Raw genomic sequence first — 18947 nt, 5'->3', positions numbered from 1 at the left:
CACTCCCACCAGCAGTGCAGGAGAGTTCCTTTTTCCCCACAGCCTCTCCAGCATTTGTTGTCGGTTTTCTTGATCCTGGCCATTCTTTCAGGAGTGAGATGGTATCTCAGTGTGGTTTTAATTTGCATTTCTCTAATGACCAATGATGATGAGCATTTTTTCATGTATTTATTTGCCATTTGCATTTCTTCATCTGAGAATTGCATATTCATCTCAGATGCCCATTTTTGGATTGGATCTTTGAATTTCGGAGGTCTGAGTTTCTTTAATTCTTTATATGTTTTAGACAAGAGGCCCTTGTCTGAGAGAGAGTTCACTAAAATCTTTTCCCAGTTTGTGGGTTTTCTTTTCACTATGCTGGAGATTTCTTTTGGCATGCAGAAACTTTTTAATAAGAAGTGGTCCCAGTTATTGATTCTGGGAAGTATTTCCCGTGCGGTTTGAGTCCTGTTCATGAATTCTTTACCTACTCCTATGTCTCCAAGGTTTCTACCTATTTTGTCTTCCAATAGATTTAGTGTTTCTGTTTTAATATTCAGATCTTTGATCCATTTAGATTTTAATTTAGTACATGGTGATAGACATGGGTCTAGCTTTAGTTTTCGGCAAATGGAGAGCCAGTTTTTCCAGCACCATTTATTAAAGAGACTGTCGTTCTTCCAGTGAACCTGCTTGGCTCCTTTATCAAAAATAAGGTGGTTGAGTGTGTTCGTAGTTGTGGTTGTATCTTCTAATCTATTCCACTGATCTTCAGCTCTGTTTTGATTCCAATACCATGTTGATTTTACTACTGTTGCTTTGTAGTATAACTTCAAGTCAGGGATTGTGATGCCTCCTGCTTTGTCTTTGCTGCTTAGAATTGCCTTTGCGATTCTAGGTCTCTTCTGGTTCCAGATGAAATTTAGGAGTGATTTCTCTAGATCTATAAGGTATGTTGATGGTATTTCTGTTGGGATTGCATTGAATCTGTATAACAGTTTTGGGAGAATGGCCATTTTCACAATGTTTGTTCTTCCTATCCATGAGCAAGGGATGTCTTTCCATTTTCTGAGATCATCTTCAATTTCCTTTTTCAGTGTATTATAATTTTCACTGTATAAGTCTTTCACTTCTTTCGTAAGAGTAATTCCTAAATATTTCATTTTTTTGCTTGCTAATGTGAATAGTCCAGTTTCTCTTATTTCCCTCTCTGTAATTTTGTTGTTCGTGTATAGGAATGCTATTGATTTCTGAGTATTGATTTTGTATCCAGCCACATTACTGAATTTATTTATTGTATCTAAGAGTATTTCAATGGAGTTTAGGGGGTCTTCTATGTAGAGTATCATGTCATCTGCAAACAATGATAATTTAACTTCTTCTTTTCCTATCTTTACCCCTTTTATTTCTCTTTCTTGCCTAATTGCTCTGGCTAGTACTTCCAGTACTATATTAAATAGGAGTGGTGATAAAGGACATCCTTGTCTTGTACCCGATTTTAAAGTAAAGGCTTTCAATTTTTGGCCATTTAGTATGATGCTGGCTGTTGGTTTGTCATAAATGGCCTTTATTATATTGAGGTAAAGACCATTTATTCCAATTTTCTGTAAAGTTCTTATCATGAATAAGTGTTGGACCTTATCGAAGGCTTTTTCTGCATCTATAGAGATGATCATGTGATTCTTATTTTTGGCTTTATTGATATGGTGGATTACATTTATTGATTTGCATATGTTGAACCATCCTTGCATTCCTGGGATGAATCCCACTTGGTCATGGTGTATAATCTTCTTGATGATTTGCTGGATCCTATTTGCCAATATTTTATTGAGGATTTTTGCATCTGTGTTCATTAGGGAGATCGGTCTCTTTTATAGTTGGGTCTTTCTCAGGTTTTGGTACTAGAGTAATATTTGCTTCCAGGAATGACTTAGGAAGGATTGCTTCCCTTTCAATTTCATTGAATAGTTTGAGGAGTGTCGGCATTAGGTCTTCTTTATATTTCTTGTAGAATTCTGCAGTGAATCCATCTGGGCCTGGGCTCTTCTTGGTGGGCAAGGACCCAATTACATTCTCAATTTCATTAGCAGAGATTGGGTTATATCCTCTTGATCTAGCTTTGGTACTTCATATGCTTCTAAGAATCTGTCTATTTCTTCTGTGTTATCAAACTTTTGAGAGTAGAGGTTTTCGAAATAGGTGTTGATGATCCTCTGTATTTCTATTGGGTCTGTAGTGATTTCTCCTTTTTCATTTCTTATTGCATGAATTTGAGCTTTTTGTTTCCTTTTTTTAATAAGGTTGGCTAGGGGCTTATTGATTTTATTTATTCTTTCAAAGAACCAACTCTTTGATTCGTTGATTCTTTGGATTGTTTTCTTAGTCTCTATTGCATTGATTTCTGCTCTGATTTTTATAATTTCCTCTCTTCTCTTGGCTTTGGGCTTGACTTGCTCTTCTTTTTCTAGCTGTTTGAGGTGTAGCATCAAGTTATTTATTTGTATTCGTTCTGTTTTCCTGATGTGGGAACTCAGTGCAATAAATTTTCCTCTCAGAACGGCTTTCATTGCATCCCACAGATTCCGGTAAGTTGTATCTGCATTTTCATTTTCTTTTAGGTATTGTTTAATTTCTTCTTTAATTTCTTCTGTGACCCACTGATTACTCAAGAGTGTGTTATTTAGTTTCCATGTGTTTGCGGAATTTTTGCAGTATCCTTTGTCATTAATTTCTAATTTCAGAGCGCTATGATCCGATAATATGCAAGGGATGATTTCAACTCTTTTGCATTTGCTTAAATATGTTCTGTGAGCTAATATATGGTCTATTTTAGAAAATGATCCATGTACTGCTGAGAAGAATGTGTATTCTGATGTTGTTGGGTGGAACATTCTGTAAATATCTATCAAACCCATTTGTTCACAGGTATGATTCAGTTCTGTTATTTCTTTGCTCATTTTCTGTCTGGTTGATCTGTCCCTTGGTGTCAGTGGTGTATTAAGGTCTCCTGTTACAATTGTGTTACTGATAATTTGAGTTTTCATTTCTGTTAATAATTGTTTTATATAACTGGGTGCTCTGGAGTTTGGTGCGTATATATTTAAGATAGTTATCTCTTCCTCTTGGAGTTTTCCCCTTACGAGTATGTAGTGACCTTCTTTGTCCTTTATGGTCATTGTTGGTTTAAAGTTCACATTGTCTGCAAACAGAATGGCTACTCCTGCCTTTTTTTGGATTCCTGCTGCATGAAGAATTGTTTTCCATCCTTTGACTTTCAGTCTGTGAGTATCTTTCTGGGTTAGATGGGTTTCCTGTAAACAGCATATGGTTGGATTTTGTTTCTTGATCCATTCTGCTAGTCTGTTTCTTTTGATTGGTGCATTGAGACCATTTACATTAGTGGTTATTACTGTTAAATGCTGGTTAATTGTAGGAATGTTATCTCTCTGCTGTTGCATCTTTATCTTTCGGTTCTGTTTAATTATTTGCTTTGCTTAGTGGTTTTTTCCTTTGTGTATCTAAACTGTCTTTCAATATTTTTTGCAGGGTTGGTTTGGTGTTCATGAAGTTCTTCAGCTGTTCTTTGTCATGGAAGTATCGTATTGCACCATCTATTTTGAATGATAGTTTTGCAGGATATATCAGTCTTGGTTGGAAATCATTTTGCTTTAGGATCTGGAATATTTCACTCCATGCTCTTCTTGACTTTATCGTTTGTGCTGAGAAGTCTGCTGTGATTCTGATAGGTTTTCCTTTATAAGTGATTTGTCTTTTCTCTCTGACAGCTTTTAATAATCTATTCTTGTGTTGGATTTCTGGGATGGTGATTATTATATGTCTGGGTGTAGTTTTATTTTGGTTATGACTGTTTGGAGTTCTATATGCTTCACTGATCCTGATGTCAGTTTCTGATCTCATGCTTGGGAAATTTTCAGCTATTACTTCTCTAAATATCCTCCTGACATCCTTCATGTTGTCTCCCTCTCTTTCATTAATCCCTATCATTCTTATGTTATTCTTCTTTGCATCGTCTTGCAGTTGTTGAATTGTTGTTTCCTGGTTCCTTGTTATTTTCAAAAGATCTTTCCTTTCCTGTTCACTAGCTGCAATCCTGTCTTCAAGGTCTGAAATTCTATCTTCACTTTCATTAAGGCGGTTTTTACAACTTTCAGTGGAGTTTTTTATTTCCTGTATATCTCTGTGCATCTGCATTATGTATTCTGTTTGTTTCTTATATTGCTCGTCTAGGGATTCTATCTTTTTGTTTAGTTCCTCCAATTTTTTATCTGTGTTTTCTTTAGATATATTTAGAATCTCTTTCATTTCTTTTATCATTTCTTCTTTTATCTGGGAGATTATTTCGAGTTTGAATTTCTTTAAAGCTTCCTGGAGTTGCTTGTCAATTTCAGTGGCTATTGTGTCCGATATATGAGGTGGATGGGATATATTTTCTTCTATATACATCGCTCCTAGGGTTTCTTGAGATGGGCTGGAGGTTTGAGGTTGTAATTTGGTCTTTCGTTTTGTCATTTTCCTATATTTCTGTGTTTCAAGTGTTATTTGAAAGCTTCCTCAGGATCTGTTGAAAATCCCCTTCTATGTTTGGAGCTACTGAGACTCTGGTGCCGCGCTACTCCAAGCCATTAGGCCTACAGAACCAGTGGCCCTCCTCTGCCTGCTCAGAACTCCGCAGTTCCAGACAAGCTGGGCCTCAGGGACACTGTGCGCCCACCTGCCCCTTGGAAGCTCCACAGGTCTTCAATCGCAGCTGGGTTAGGGTACTCACCACAGGCCACAGTGCTTCAGGAACCTGTGGACCCTCCCTGGTTGCAGAGATATCCAGAGTCCTCGAGACACATGGAGAGGCCGATGCAGGCACCCCAAATCTGCCCAGCTCCTCCTCTGCAGACCAATGGCCAGGCGCGGCAGCTAAACAGGCTGGGCTAGGCTGGTAGTGTGGGCCAGCCCACCTATCGGGAGCTGAGCAGGTCTCCAAGTGAAGCCGGGAATGGGGAGGCTGATGTGGAAGCCTCAAACCCACCTCTCCCCTTCACTGCACCTGGAAGCCTGAGGGAACTCCAGCAGTCTGGGCGCAGATATCCAGAGTCCTCCAGACACGCAGAGAGGCCGGTGAGGGCACCCCAGATCTGCCCAGCTCCTCCTCTGCAGACCAATGGCCAGGCGCGGCAGCTAAACAGGCTGGGCTAGGCTGGTAGTGTGGGCCAGCCCACCTATGGGGAGCTCAGCAGGTCTCCAAGTGAAGCCGGGAATGGGGAGGCTAATGTGGAAGCCTCAAACCCACCTCTCTCCTTCACTGCACCTGGAAGTCTGAGGGAACTCCAGCAGTCTGGGCGCAGATATCCAGAGTCCTCCAGACACGCAGAGAGGCCAGTGAGGGCACCCCAGATCTGCCCGGTTCCTCCTCTGCAGACCTATGGCCAGGCGCGGCAGGTAAACAGGCTGGGCTAGGCTGGTAGTGTGGGCCAGCCCACCTATGGGGAGCTCAGCAGGTCTCCAAGTGAAGCCGGGAATGGGGAGGCTCATGTGGAAGCCTCAAACCCACCTCTCTCCTTCACTGCACCTGGAAGCCTGGGGGAACTCCAGCAGTCTGGGCGCAGATATCCAGAGTCCTCCAGACACGCAGAGAGGCCGGTGAGGGCACCCCAGATCTGCCCAGCTCCTCCTCTGCAGACCTATGGCCAGGCGGGGCAGCTAAACAGGCTGGGCTAGGCTGGTAGTGTGGGCCAGCCCACCTATGGGGAGCTCAGCAGGTCTCCAAGTGAAGCCGGGAATGGGGAGGCTGATGTGGAAGCCTCAAACCCACCTCTCCCCTTCACTGCACCTGGAAGCCTGAGGGAACTCCAGCAGTCTGGGTGCAGATATCCAGAGTCCTCCAGACACGCAGAGAGGCCGGTGAGGGCACCCCATATCTGCCCAGCTCCTCCTCTGCAGGCCTATCAACAGATTTGTTTCCAGTTCACATCAAAATGATACTGTTTACTTATCAATTGAAGTAATATTTCAGTGTAATCTGAATATGTACGTGTATACAATGCAAAATAAATTTTTCTGTTGAAAAGAAATTCTTATGGTTAGGACTCAGTTGAAGATTTCTGTATCTTTGGAGATGGCTGGAATGAATGGGTATACCAAGACTGGATTTTCATTGTGTGTGTGAGTAGTTCAGGAGCTGCAGAGTTTAGAACTGGCTTCTTCTTTGGTGAATAGGCACTGTGACATAGCTCCCTTCACTTGAGGGCTGCTGCTCCCAGACTCCTGTAACAGACCTGCAAGTGAGTGAGTCCCTCCTTGTGTAGTCCTCTCTCTCTCACATCATCTGATTCACAGACTTTCCTTTGGAGTCAACATAGGCACTTTTGGTTTGGGTTTCTGACCTGTAGTTCTCTTCCTTTTCCTGCTCTCTTCCCCCAGTACTGGGGATTGAATAAAGGGTCTTCTATTGCCCTTTTAATTTTTTGTTTTGTTTTGTTTTGTTTTGTTTTGTTTTGAGGCAGGGTCTCACTAAGTTCTAAACTGTCCAGGTTGGGCTGTGATTCTCCTGGCTTGTCTTGGTCCATTGCTCATTTCAGCATATCTTTTTTTTTTAAACTAATTTTTTTCATTTAAATAAAGAAAGAATAAACAAAACAGAAAAAGGGTAGAAATATTACAAACTTTCAAAGAAAAAATAAACAGTAAGAAATCACTAGTTGATGATTACATATTGTCTTCTTACAAATAGTTATGCAAGATACAAAAGTGAAACATACAAAGTGGGGATTCAGACAGCAAGACTGCAAACAGTTTTGTTCAAGTATCCAACAAGAACTTAGTAATATGGTTATCAATCCTATACACTTACACATACATGCAGTTATCCATATCTTCATGTATGTTAAGATTAAACAAATCAAAGCAGGCTAAAATCACTCTTAACAAAGAATAATAGTATTGCTGTATTTCATATCATGACACTACAGGATCAGCACTGGGTACTGTAGTGTCTCTTTTTCTTCAAAGTAGTTGTTCATTTCATCATGCGTTATTGGAAATGTAAACTAATTTAAAAGTTGTCAAGTATTGACAGTTGACAACTGTATTTTAATGAAAGAACTTTACAAGATACAAAGCATAGTGTGGACAAGGAACTCTATAGAAGAGTATTTTCACCAAATTTTAACAAGAACTTCTTCTCTGATCTACCTCAGCACATCCTTTTTTGATCTTTATCCTGTTCAGTTTTGGGAACTTTTAGCAGTAAGAAAAGAGGTGGGTTCTAACCCCACAGGGGATACTGGAATTGACCTTATTGCTAGCATCCAAGAAATAGGTGATAGATGGTACAGACTGTTTAGGGGAACGACTCATCAAATAGTGCCTCCAAAACCCATTTTTGTTGTGCTTTATTTCCCAGTCTCTGCATTTTTGGAACCCATTGAGAAAAGGAAAATACTGGGAATAAGACTGGGTAAAGGATAGGCCCTGGAACCTAGGATATATGTCTGATTCCAGTAACCAGTTGAGTAATGCCGGGTAATTATTCATCCTTTCTGTGCCTAATTTTCTCTTTGTAAAATGGGAATAAATAATTACTATAAAATGCCTTCCACATAACAAAAGCTAGTGATTATTTTTTCCAGAGAGCATTCATGCATAATTTAGAGAAAGAGAGACAGTGAATGAGAGAGAGAGAGAGAGAGAGAGAGAGAGAGAGAGAGAGAGAGAGAGAGAATGAATGTTAAACATGAGTTTCTCTGCTTTCCCATGAGCTGGAACAGCCATGATGAATGAAAGAGAATCAAGAAGCCAAACCATGCCTTCCTGTGAGCCAGCTGGTATGCAGGCTGGGAGACAAAAAGTGCCCCCAACTCACCCCGTAAGCAACTGGTTGATTCGGAGGAACTCGGGGTGAGATGATAGCTACTGAGGTGAACAGAATAGCTTGGTTCTTGTATTGTTTGACTGACTTTGTAGGGCTGGGGCTGGTGGTCTGGGCATTTATTTGGAGGATGGCAGTGTGCATTGTGGCAACTATGTGGGATTTCCTTCTGGCTCGTTTTTGAAACCCAATGTTTTGTTTCATTTTACTGTTCTGTTTTATTCTTGTAAATGGTGGCCTGAGCAACTATTTTGAAGATAACTATGCAAAATAACAGCCATTGTTAAATTCCTGTTATCTTGTTTTGAAAATCTATATAGTTATTATTCTTTGTTTTGTTGTTTTTGGATTTATTTGCTTCTTGATTTTTCTGCTTTTTTTCTCTTTAAAATAAAAAGTTTAAATACAAGTTTCTGTACTTGGTCTGGGTATACAATCTCCATAGGTTATAGGGTTTTCACTGTAATGCTTTAAACATGCATGTAAGGGCACCAAGGCACTTTTGGTAAAATTGTGAAGTTAGTGAAACATTGAGGTAACTACTATATTGGTTAGCTCTACTTTCTTGTTCATGTCATTCACTTTGTTTGTATGCAAATCTATGCCCGACCCAGGTGAATATGCGAGGAGGCTTGTGGTTACATGTCACTCTCACAAGCATGTCTGTCCCTATTGTCATTCTATAAGCACATCTCAGACAGGGGATGTGAAAACACCATTCTCTCAACTGCAGTCTTGGCCTTGTAATTGGAAAGATCTTTTAAAATGAGAGTCATTCTTTGTTCAATTTTTGTTAAGCCAGAGAGAAACCCTAGTCAAAAAATTATTTGCTGATATATTGATGAGTGTTCACTTTCTGACTGCATGTCTATGAGGAATTCTTAGGCCTACATTACTTTATAAATAGTATATTACACATTAAAGTTATTATAAAGATCTATCTGCATCTAGTGGAGTGTAATGAAGATAAGAACAATTTTCTATGTTGGCACTAGGAAAAGAGGAAATTAAAGAGTAGGGTTAATCTGGAAGAAGAAAGGGGAGCCAGAACTTGTTTCTTCCAGGTTGACCTTAAGAGGCAGAAAATCAATCCCATTACATTGGGAATAAGGGATCTAGTTGAGAAGAGCTGGTGTTCTGCTGTGAAGACATTTGCATGAGGATAACTGATGTTAAATGGTAGCTGTGTAACCCTGCCATGTAGCTGGGAGATTTTGGAAATTCCCAGATATATGGAGGTTTTCCTTTAGTTAAACAGAGCAAAGTACATTAGTAAGAATTTGTTCCAAGGGAAATGCCATTATTCTGTGTGTAGGATGTGGAATACATTCTTATAACAAGGGAAAGCGTTTCAGTACATTATATATACTACTGACCTTTCCAAAAATTCTGGAGTTTGCAGAGGATTCAAAGTGATCTGGAGTTAGTTTATGTACAAATCCCAAGTGATCATAGTATAATGTGAAAACTGTATCATTAACAATTCCAATTTCAGTATATGTCTCTAGTCCTGTAAGGAAATAAATAGAATATGTGGTATAATACAGATGCGATCAGGCACATTCGGGGGAGTATGGCCGTAGACAAAATATGTGATACAATACAAACTGAATTATGATAATATAACAACCTGTAAAACTTTTTAAAATAAGGGATAGGAGTAGGGCCCCAAGACTCCTGAATTAGCAAAATACATGTTCATCTGTGTTCAATCCCTAGGAAGTCTTTTCCAGAATCCCCATTGTTACGTAAGATGCTCAGTGAAGTAGGTGAAAGACAGAACAGAATAAGGGATGTTTAATTAAGGGGTACAGGAGGGAAAGGAATTTAGTTTTCCTGGTAGTACTTTCTCTTCCTAAAACCAACAAATCAGGTTCTGAATAGATAAAAGCTGTGAGAAGACAACCACAAGTGGATTGTCAGTAGATTGGGTCATTATGTCGAAGAAGCAAACTGGGTGCCCTGTGGTTTTTTTTTTTTTTTTTTTTTTTTTTTTTTTGTGGGCAGCATATTGCTGAGAAGTACTGTCAGTAATCTGGTAGTTGAGCAGCCTAGGATAGTGATAGTGACCTAGAGGAAAAGGAAGAGTCTCTTTCCTGGAAGCAGCTAGAGTAAAAGTTCATACCTTGAGATGAGAAAGACTGACTTGTGCACATCACTGTATCTAAGCTTTCTAGTCTCTGACCCCTAAGCATAGAAACACTCTAGGATTCAATTCTTTTCTTTTCTTTCTTTCTTTTTTTTTTTTTTTGGTACCAGGGATCAAACTCACAACCTCATGCTTACCAGGAAAGTGCTTGAACAACTGAGCTAAATCTCCAGCTAGGATTCAATTCTTAAGTTTCTTTTCCTATTGTCTTTGGAGATCTTATCCAGTTTTAGAATTTTAAATCTATCTTTATGAAATAATGATTAAAAAATTAAGTCTCCCATCTAGTTTTCTTTCTTGAAGTTCAGACTAATAATATCTGCCTACCAATAGCTCCCGAACAATGTTGATTAGGCATCTCTATCCAAATGGAATTCATAATCCTCATGAGAACTGTCTCCATTCCCACTCTTCCTATTGTTCAATTCAAAAACCTTGATGTCACTCTTAATTTCTTTCATATGCTACCTATATCTAATGTATCAGCAAATCCTATTGACTCTATCTTCAGTATATACAGATGTGCTTCAATTTATGGACTTTTGTCCTGATAAACCCATTGGAAGTTGAGGATATCATAAGTCAAAAGTGTGTTTAATACACCTAACCTTTCTACTGTCCTAGTTTATCTACATGGCTCACTGTAAAGTATCAGTTGTTTCCCCTTGTGATCTCATGGTCAGTTGGCAGCTGTGCCTCCCTGATGCTGCCTAGTATAGTAAGATAATATCGTATTCAATATCTGTTGACTAGGAAAGATGAGAATTCAAGATTTGAAGTACAGATTACATTGAAATTATACTGCTTTCTTACTGTTTGTAAAGTCAAAAACTCCTAAGTTGAATCATCCTAAAATCAAGCACTACTTGCATATAGAATCCAATCACTTCCGACCATGGTCATTAGCGTCACCCTACACAAGCTACCTTTTGTATCTTATGCCTCCTAAGATTCTCCAAGATTGGTCTCCAAGATTCTACCTGTAGCTCACTGCAAACAACATCAATAACAGTGACAACAACAAAAACCAAAACCAAACAACCTACCAAATATTATATCACTTCATCTAATTCCCTAATCAAAACTCTCAATGGCTTCAACCTTCCCCTGAGGAAAAGTTGAAGTCTTCACAGTGCCCTCTAAGGGGGTCATGATCTGCATCCTGTTGACCTCTCTGACCTCATATTTTGGGCTGTTTACTCTGCTCTGGCCAGACCAGCCTCAGGTTATCTATGTCCACAATTGTATCGTCTGTCACAGTGACAGCCTTGTTTCTCCTCTGCAGCATTATGTTTTATATATTTTGCTTGGCTTTCTCAATGAATTCATTCCTCTAACACAGTAATGAACATGAGTAGTGGTAGCATGCTTCTTTGTTACTATGAATTTGATTATACATTTGCTATAGTTTTCTCCCAAGATAGTCTTTAATAACCTTTTTTAAAAATTTTGGGCTGCTAGGGGGTTTTGTTTTAAAATAGTGAATGATTATAATTTACCATTATACTGAGGGTCATCAAATATTTTTTTTCTCATTTATTGAGATTATAGGATTTTTTCTCCTGTAATCTGTAGTAGTACCACACTAATTAATTTTCTAATACTGAAATATCACAGAACCCTGACATAAACTCAGGAATGACGTATATTATAATATTCTTTTTATATATTGCTGTTAGCTAAAATTTCCTTAGAATTTTTACATCAATGCACCTTAACAGTACTTGTCCACCAGGTGGCACTCATGGTTAATACCTCGCTTCAAAGTATAGTAGTGCCCGGGTTTCTGCAGGTTATTTGTTCTAGGACCCTATAGATAGCAAAGGCAGAGAGTACTTATTTATACAATGTTTTACAAAAACTGGGAGTTGTGGTGTGCATCTGTAATCCCAGAACTCTGGGAGCCTGAAGCAGAAGACTCACAAGTTTTAGCCCAGTCCGGGCGATTTAATGCCTTAGTCAGATCCTGTCTCAAAATTTAAAAAACCAAAAACAGAGTTGGAGATGTAGCTCAGTCTCCAGTACCACACACACACACACACACACACACACGATTTCTATAACCTTAACCTGCATGCTTCAAATCGTCTCTAGATAACTTACAAGATCTAATACTACGCTGTGTAAATAGGTATTGTACTATATTATTTGGGGAATAATGACAAGAAATACCACAAGTGTTAGTACAGATGCAATTTTTTTCTGGTGTTGGGGTTTGAATTTACAACCTCAGGCATGGCTAGGCAAACAGAGCCTTAGCCTTTACCAAATATTTTGGTTCTAGGTTGGTTGAATCCATGAATGTGGAACTTAAGATATGGAAGTTTGACTGTACTTTGTCTCAATTATTTATATTCTTATTACTTTGAGTCTCCTGAATCATTGGTACAGTGGACTTTGAGTTTTACTGCTGTTTAAAATGTCTTCAGAAATGTTATAGCAGAATTTGGTATGGAACAAAGTTATTGTGTGTGCAGCAAGAGAAGAAAACTAAACAGAAAGATACATATTTATCAGGAGGCCAGTACTGTGGAAGAATTTACCACAATTCTACATTTCTTATAGAAAAATTTTCAACTATTTTATAGGACCTAAGAAAGGAAGAAAACCACAAGGTGAAAATTGCTTTGCATTATGCTATTGAGATATGTGCAAAATGATTGTCTTATCATACACCAAGCAATGCAACTACAGCCAGGGAAACACAATGTCAGAACAAATCGTGCGTCACTTAGAATCACTGTGAAAACATTGTGTTAAAGATTAATTGGAAGCATTGTTTTCTTTGTGTTACTAGAACAAAATGACTTTATAATTAACAGAATCTCAGATTTGGTGAAATATAGTGGTTACAAATCTTTCCATTGGCTTTGCATATGAATAATGAATTGGTTCCAAATGTTTAGGAGATATTATTTTTCCTTAAAAGTTCTGTGGGAAAACGTTTGGTATTTACTGTCAAAGAGGAGAATCCAAGAGTGGTTTGATTTAAATGCTACAGCTTCAATCAAGAATATTCCTTAGGTTCCACTAAACGCTTGCTGCTATTGGGAGAGAATGAGGCTAAGGCCAGGGTCCTGATATAGGATCAAGGATGTGTCTCCAATGGTATTTCCTCCAATTAGGCTCTACATCATAAAATTTCTACCACTTCACAGTGGTACTTTCCAACAGTATTACAAGCTGTGGACAAAGCCTTCAATTGTGGGCTTTTTTTGGGAAACATTTAATATCCAAACCATAACATCAACACTTGATATGATCAAATCGGGTAACTATACTTGATCACATGACAACCATGATTTTTACAAAAACATCTTTTATAGTGGAAGTTTGCCAAGTGAAAAAAAATCTCAGGACCCTGCATATCCAATTTGAGGCCAGGATAGAGACCCTGATAGCTGTCAGGGGAAAAATGGTACTCACTTCACAGCATACATGAAATTAGAGATTTCACATAGGCTTACATATGAAATCTAACCAAGGTGCTAGACAAAACAGACAGTATCTTCAAGACATTGCAATAGGCAAAGAATTCTTTTTCTTTTTCTTTTTGGAGATAGAGTTTCACTGTGTAGTGAAGGCTGGCCTTGAACTTTCTTATGTAGCCCATGGCGATCCTCTTGAGTGCTGGGATTTCAGGCATGCTCCATGTGTCTGGCAAGAATTACCTTTTTTGGGGGGTCTTTCTGAGACAAGATCTTGCTATGCAATTCAGACTGGCCTTGAGCTCACTTTGTAGCCAAGGATGGTCTCAAATTTGCAATGATTCTCCTGCCTCAGCCTACCAAGTGTGGGATTATAGGAGTGCACCAGCATGCCCAACTCCTGTGAGAATTCATAAACAGGATAAAAGAAGCATGAAGTACTAACTCCACCAAAAAATGAATTAAACTTTTAAAAATTAATAGTTTTTGTTCAAATCACACCATGAAGAGAATAAAGATAAGCCAATTATTAGAAGATAGTTTCGTGTCACATTTCTAATCAAGAACTTCTACATATAACACATTAAAAACTCATAGAAATCAGCAAGAAAATCCAATCAAAACTGAATTAAAAACTTGAGGCAATTTATAAAAAACAATATGAAAATCCCCCAGGAACATTTGAAAATATGGTCAACAATATTACTCATGCAAATGAAATCTTTACTGATACCATTTCATATTCACCATAATGGCTTGCGTTAAAAAGACTAACAACATGAAATGTTGGCAAGAACTAAAACTTTTTCACAGTGCTGATAGGAGAGTAAGTTAATACAATCCTTTCATACTACCGTTGGAAGCACTTAGATTTTTTTCTACAACAAGCTAAACAAACATATGCAGCAGGTCTATCCTTAGCTGTTTATCTAACAGAACAGAAAGTATATGCTCAGCAAAAGATCAATAAAGAAATGATCATCACTGCTGTATTTACAGTAAGTACTACATGAAAATGTATTTATCAACAGTAAAATTGATAAATAAGTAATGTATTCATGCAACAGAATACTAGGTGTACAGCAGTGAAACTATATGAACACATACAACAATATGGGGTTATTCTATACTCATAATGTTGACCAACAAAAGCCAGATACAAAGAATATATGCTGTATAATTTATTTCGGTGTACTTCAAAAGCAGGTAAAACTAATCTCTGGTGTTATAAGTCAGAATAATGCACTCTTAGAGGTGCAGAGACTGGAAAGTGGCACTGGAACTTCTTGGAATACTGAAAATGTCCCCTATCTTGCTCTATCTTCCAATCCTTTATAAGCACAGCATTAAAAACAGACTCCAAAACCCAGTTTGTTCTCGTCTTGGAAAAATCAGTATTTTTCCATTCTTGTTAGATCTAATTAGATATCTAAGATTATTCTTAAATTTTACCAATAATCTAGAAAAGTCCTACTTGAACATTGTTATCTATGTAGACAGTCCTTGTCTGTTAGATTACTGAATTTTAAACTTTCCCCCTATATATTGGTAGTTGTATTATATAATTAACACCTGACAAAATGAACCACCAAAAATAAGAAAATATATAAAAAAACTATAAAACTCCTCAAAGGAAACACAAGAGTAAATCTTTATGACCTTGGGTTAAGCATGACTTTTTTTGATTTGACACTAAATATATGAGCAATAAGAAAACAGATAATTTGGACTTCATCAAAATTAAAAATGTTTTTGTTTAAAAACCACCATCAAGAAAGGTAAAAGGTATGGGCTGGTAGTGTAATTTAGTGGTACAACACTTCTCCCAGGGTTCTGTCTCCAGTACTACAAAAACAAAAGTGAAAAGATAGCCTGCAAAAAGATAGAAAATATTTGCAAATCATATATCTGATAAGGATATCCTATTCAGAATACATGGTGTATACTTAGAACTCAACAATAAAAAACCCAAAATAAAAATAGAGAAAGGGTAGACTTTCTTGACAGAAGATATACAAATGGTAAGTGGTGTCTCAGTTCATGAATTTGATTCTTTCCATGATTCCAGACAGAAATTGAGTTGGATGAAAACTGAATCAAATTCAATGGTTTGGTTCATTGTGACCTCTTGGGGAAATTTGATTTGGTTGTCATCCAGTTTGGCTTGCAACCAGAATGTTGGAGAGAAAATTGAATTCATGAACCAAGGTGCCATTGTAAATGTGTCGAGATATTCAAAATCGTCATTAGGGAAGTAAGAATCACTATGTGCCACTAGGATATCTAAAATAAAAAGACAGACAATACTAAGTGCTGTTTTAAGGCTGTGAAGAAATAAGCTTCGTACAATGCTGGTGGGAATGTAATATGGTACAGGCACAGTTTGGCAGATTCTCAAAATATTAAACATAGAGTTACCAATATTAAACTTAGATTTCTAGGTATGTATCCAAGAGAACTGAAACATACTTCTACACAAAAACTTATACCCTAATGCTCACAGCAGCTTATTCATAGTTTAAAAAAAAAAAGAAAGAAAGGAAGAAAGAAAGAAAGAAAAAAAGCACTGTGTCATTCACTTTGGCTGTTAGAACCACTCTCAAGATATCCTGATGTCAATCAATGCAAATATCCTGATGATTGGATATATGGAATGTAGTATTTTCATACAGTTGGATATGATTTAGCCACCAAAAGGAATGAAACACTAATTTATTCTGCAACAGAGATGAAATTTGAAGAGGTTATGTTCAGTGATCGCAAAAAGACAAACACTATATGATTCCATCTGTATGAAGTACTTAGAATAGTCAGATACCTAGTAGTGAAGAGTAGTTGTCCAGGCTTTAGGAGGCGGTGGCAATGTGGAATTCATATTTAATGAGTACAGAATTTCAATATGAAAAGATGGAATTCTGAGGCTGGATGGTGGTGATGGTTGTATGACAATGTGAATGCACTTATTACTGCAAACCTGTATACTTCAAAATGGTTAAAATGCTGAATTTTATGTTATGTATATTTTAGCACAATATTGAATGAATAACAAAAGCAAATGATGAGTAGTAAGTAAAAAAGCAAGAAGAATAATTTTATGCCCACAAAGTAGAAAGGTAAGAGCTACAGAAAAAAAAGTTCTGATATAATAGGTCATACCACTTAAGGCAACATTGAGAGAAGGAAGGTAAATCAACAAAATCCTGATGACTGTCAGTAATCCCCTCTGCAGTGGATTGTAACAACCAGCTGAACAGAATCAGCTGGTTCCAGAGGGGAAGATGGTGTGCTGGTCAGTCTCCTGGGGAAGCTTGTCATGCTGGCTTCTGATTTGAACTCAGCTGTTCTCATTGCTGGAGGAGTTTGGGAACTTGTTGCTAAGAATGGCTGTGGTACTTTTTTGGGGAGCTCTGGTTCTTTGAGCGTTGCTTCCTGGCTCCTGTGAATAACCTTCAGCCTACTGGTACAGATCCTTTTTCCCACTGACATAGATTTTGTAGCTTCCACCACTGACCTTTGGGCCTTTTCAGCACAGATCCATGAAACAGACTTGCATGAGTCACTGTTGGGCTGTAGGCCTCAAATTGGACTCATTGAGGGCACTGTCATGGGCTCTAAGTCTTCAGAAGGACTCATGCCAGACATTGCTGTGGGATCCAGGCCCTCAGCTGGATTCCTGGGGTCTTAGTGTATGGACAGGTTTCCTGTACTTCTTGTATTTAACTCTTTGGGTGACTATTATAAAATAATACTATAAATTATGTATCCTATATTGAATTATTTTCTTTGCAAACCCTGACTACAACACGCTCCTAATAGGCAAGAAGTTAACAATGGATGAGAAAGTGTCCAAAGGAAAAGAATAGGCAATAATAAAATCTCAAAAAAGGGCAAATTTATCACCTTCCAAAACAATGTAATGCATAGAGAAAATGAACCGAATTTCTATCTAGAATGAGTGAGATAAATGGGTCTGGAGAATAGTTTATGAACTACACAATGTCAGAACAAATGGAAGAGCAAATAAATGGTGCACACATGATCTAGAAGAAAAGAGAAGGGACAAAAGAGGTGATAAAGGATGGATTCCAACAGGTCTGATTAGAAAAGAAGGTGGAGATGTTCAGAGGTGAGGCACCAAAACATACAGGTATTCTGAAATGGAAAAGGCAATCACACTCGGATACAGAAAATCAAAGATGAATCCTCTAGATCAAACCAAATATCTGAGTTGTTGAGAAAGGAAAGTGGTGCTGCCGCTGGCTTCTATCTCCCTCCCCAGCCTTTACCTGGGGAGTACTATACCTTGGGAGTGGTCCTAACAGCCTGAATGAAGGAGACAGTGCTGCAGAGCCAAGTTGCTGGAATAGGTTTCCTATTTTTCTGAAAGAAGAAACCTACGAGGGAGTTAAACCAGGGAAGCTATGAATGTCAGGTGGGGATAATAATATGGCAATGGGCAGTACCTCCCTTCCGCCATCCTCCCAAACACTGAAGAAAACTGTCCCAGTGGCACTGCACCCACCACTCTGGCCAGCATCAATAAGCAAAGCCCACTCTGTAAGGTTTAACTTGGACATGACTTTCCTAGTACTCAACATGTTTGCCAGCACTGGTAATTGCTCCCAATCCAGCTTTGGTGCTTTTGGCAAACACAGGATGTTGTAAAAGAGATAAGATGGAGCAGGAAATCTTTCAAACATCTGAAGATCTGGTACCAGGGATTGAACTCATGACCTGGTGCTTGGCAGGCAGGTGCTTATGCCTTATGCCACTGAGCTAAATCCCCAGTCATCTGAAGATACCCATGCACTCACACTGGATACCTCCAGAACTGTGCCCACTGAGGCACAAAATATCCAGAGAACTTTGACCACTGATGTTTACTGAGATCTTCCTGCCTAATACCTCCTGCCCTTATTCAAGCCCTATAAAAAAAGCCTGCTTCTCTTTGCTCCCTACGGATAAGTTTTTCACCCTCTGTTTCCCTGCATCCAGGCAAAATAAATTCCATGTCATGTTGCCTTTACACAGCCTGGTGGTCTTGGCTGGTCTCTGCCTCACACTGTTCCTTATGCTCTTGCCTAAGCAGAAAGAGGCTGAACACTCTGAACTGAGGGAGGTATCAAGCCCATTCCTGGGACCCTGGAATCACATTCCTACAGACACAGAGGAGGAGAGATTGAATAGAATTGGTCCAGAGTGGGCACCTTCCTATTGTTTTCTCAAACATCACAAAGACCTGAGATAGTAGGAATTCCTACCCACCACCACTGTCCTACATAGGCAAAGGAGACCCTTTGCTGAGCCCAGGAACTGTGACAGGTTCCATCTATTAGAAAGTAAAGCTCTTGGGTTGGGGACAGCTGGGGATCCGAGAGCAAAGGAACAGAGTGGGTGAGCTGGGGCAGAGAGCTTCTGGCAATATTCTAGGTAGAAAGCACCAGGAGAGGGGACACAGAGGCAAATGAGGGTTTTGCCTGGTAGCAAGGGGAGTGGGAGGTTATCGGTAGAA

At 38.7% G+C, this 18947-nt stretch overlaps 1 protein-coding gene across 1 annotated transcript in view; it reads right to left on the bottom strand.

Moving 5' to 3' along the window:
- Catsperb (cation channel sperm associated auxiliary subunit beta) overlaps nucleotides 1-18947 on the bottom strand; it is a 189140-nt gene that overhangs the window by 56832 nt on the left and 113361 nt on the right. The window contains exon 15 of the mRNA XM_063240997.1: nucleotides 9235-9368. Coding sequence (XP_063097067.1) covers nucleotides 9235-9368 — 134 coding nt within the window. The remainder of the gene's footprint in view (nucleotides 1-9234; nucleotides 9369-18947) is intronic.

This window comes from Cavia porcellus, unplaced genomic scaffold (genome assembly GCF_034190915.1).
Source record: "Cavia porcellus strain 051 isolate PalLab524CR breed Dunkin Hartley unplaced genomic scaffold, mCavPor4.1 scaffold_31, whole genome shotgun sequence".
NCBI classification, from domain to species: Eukaryota; Metazoa; Chordata; class Mammalia; order Rodentia; family Caviidae; genus Cavia; species Cavia porcellus.
The sequence above is the reverse complement of the archived record's forward strand: the minus strand, read 5'-3'. Positions and strand labels throughout refer to the sequence as shown.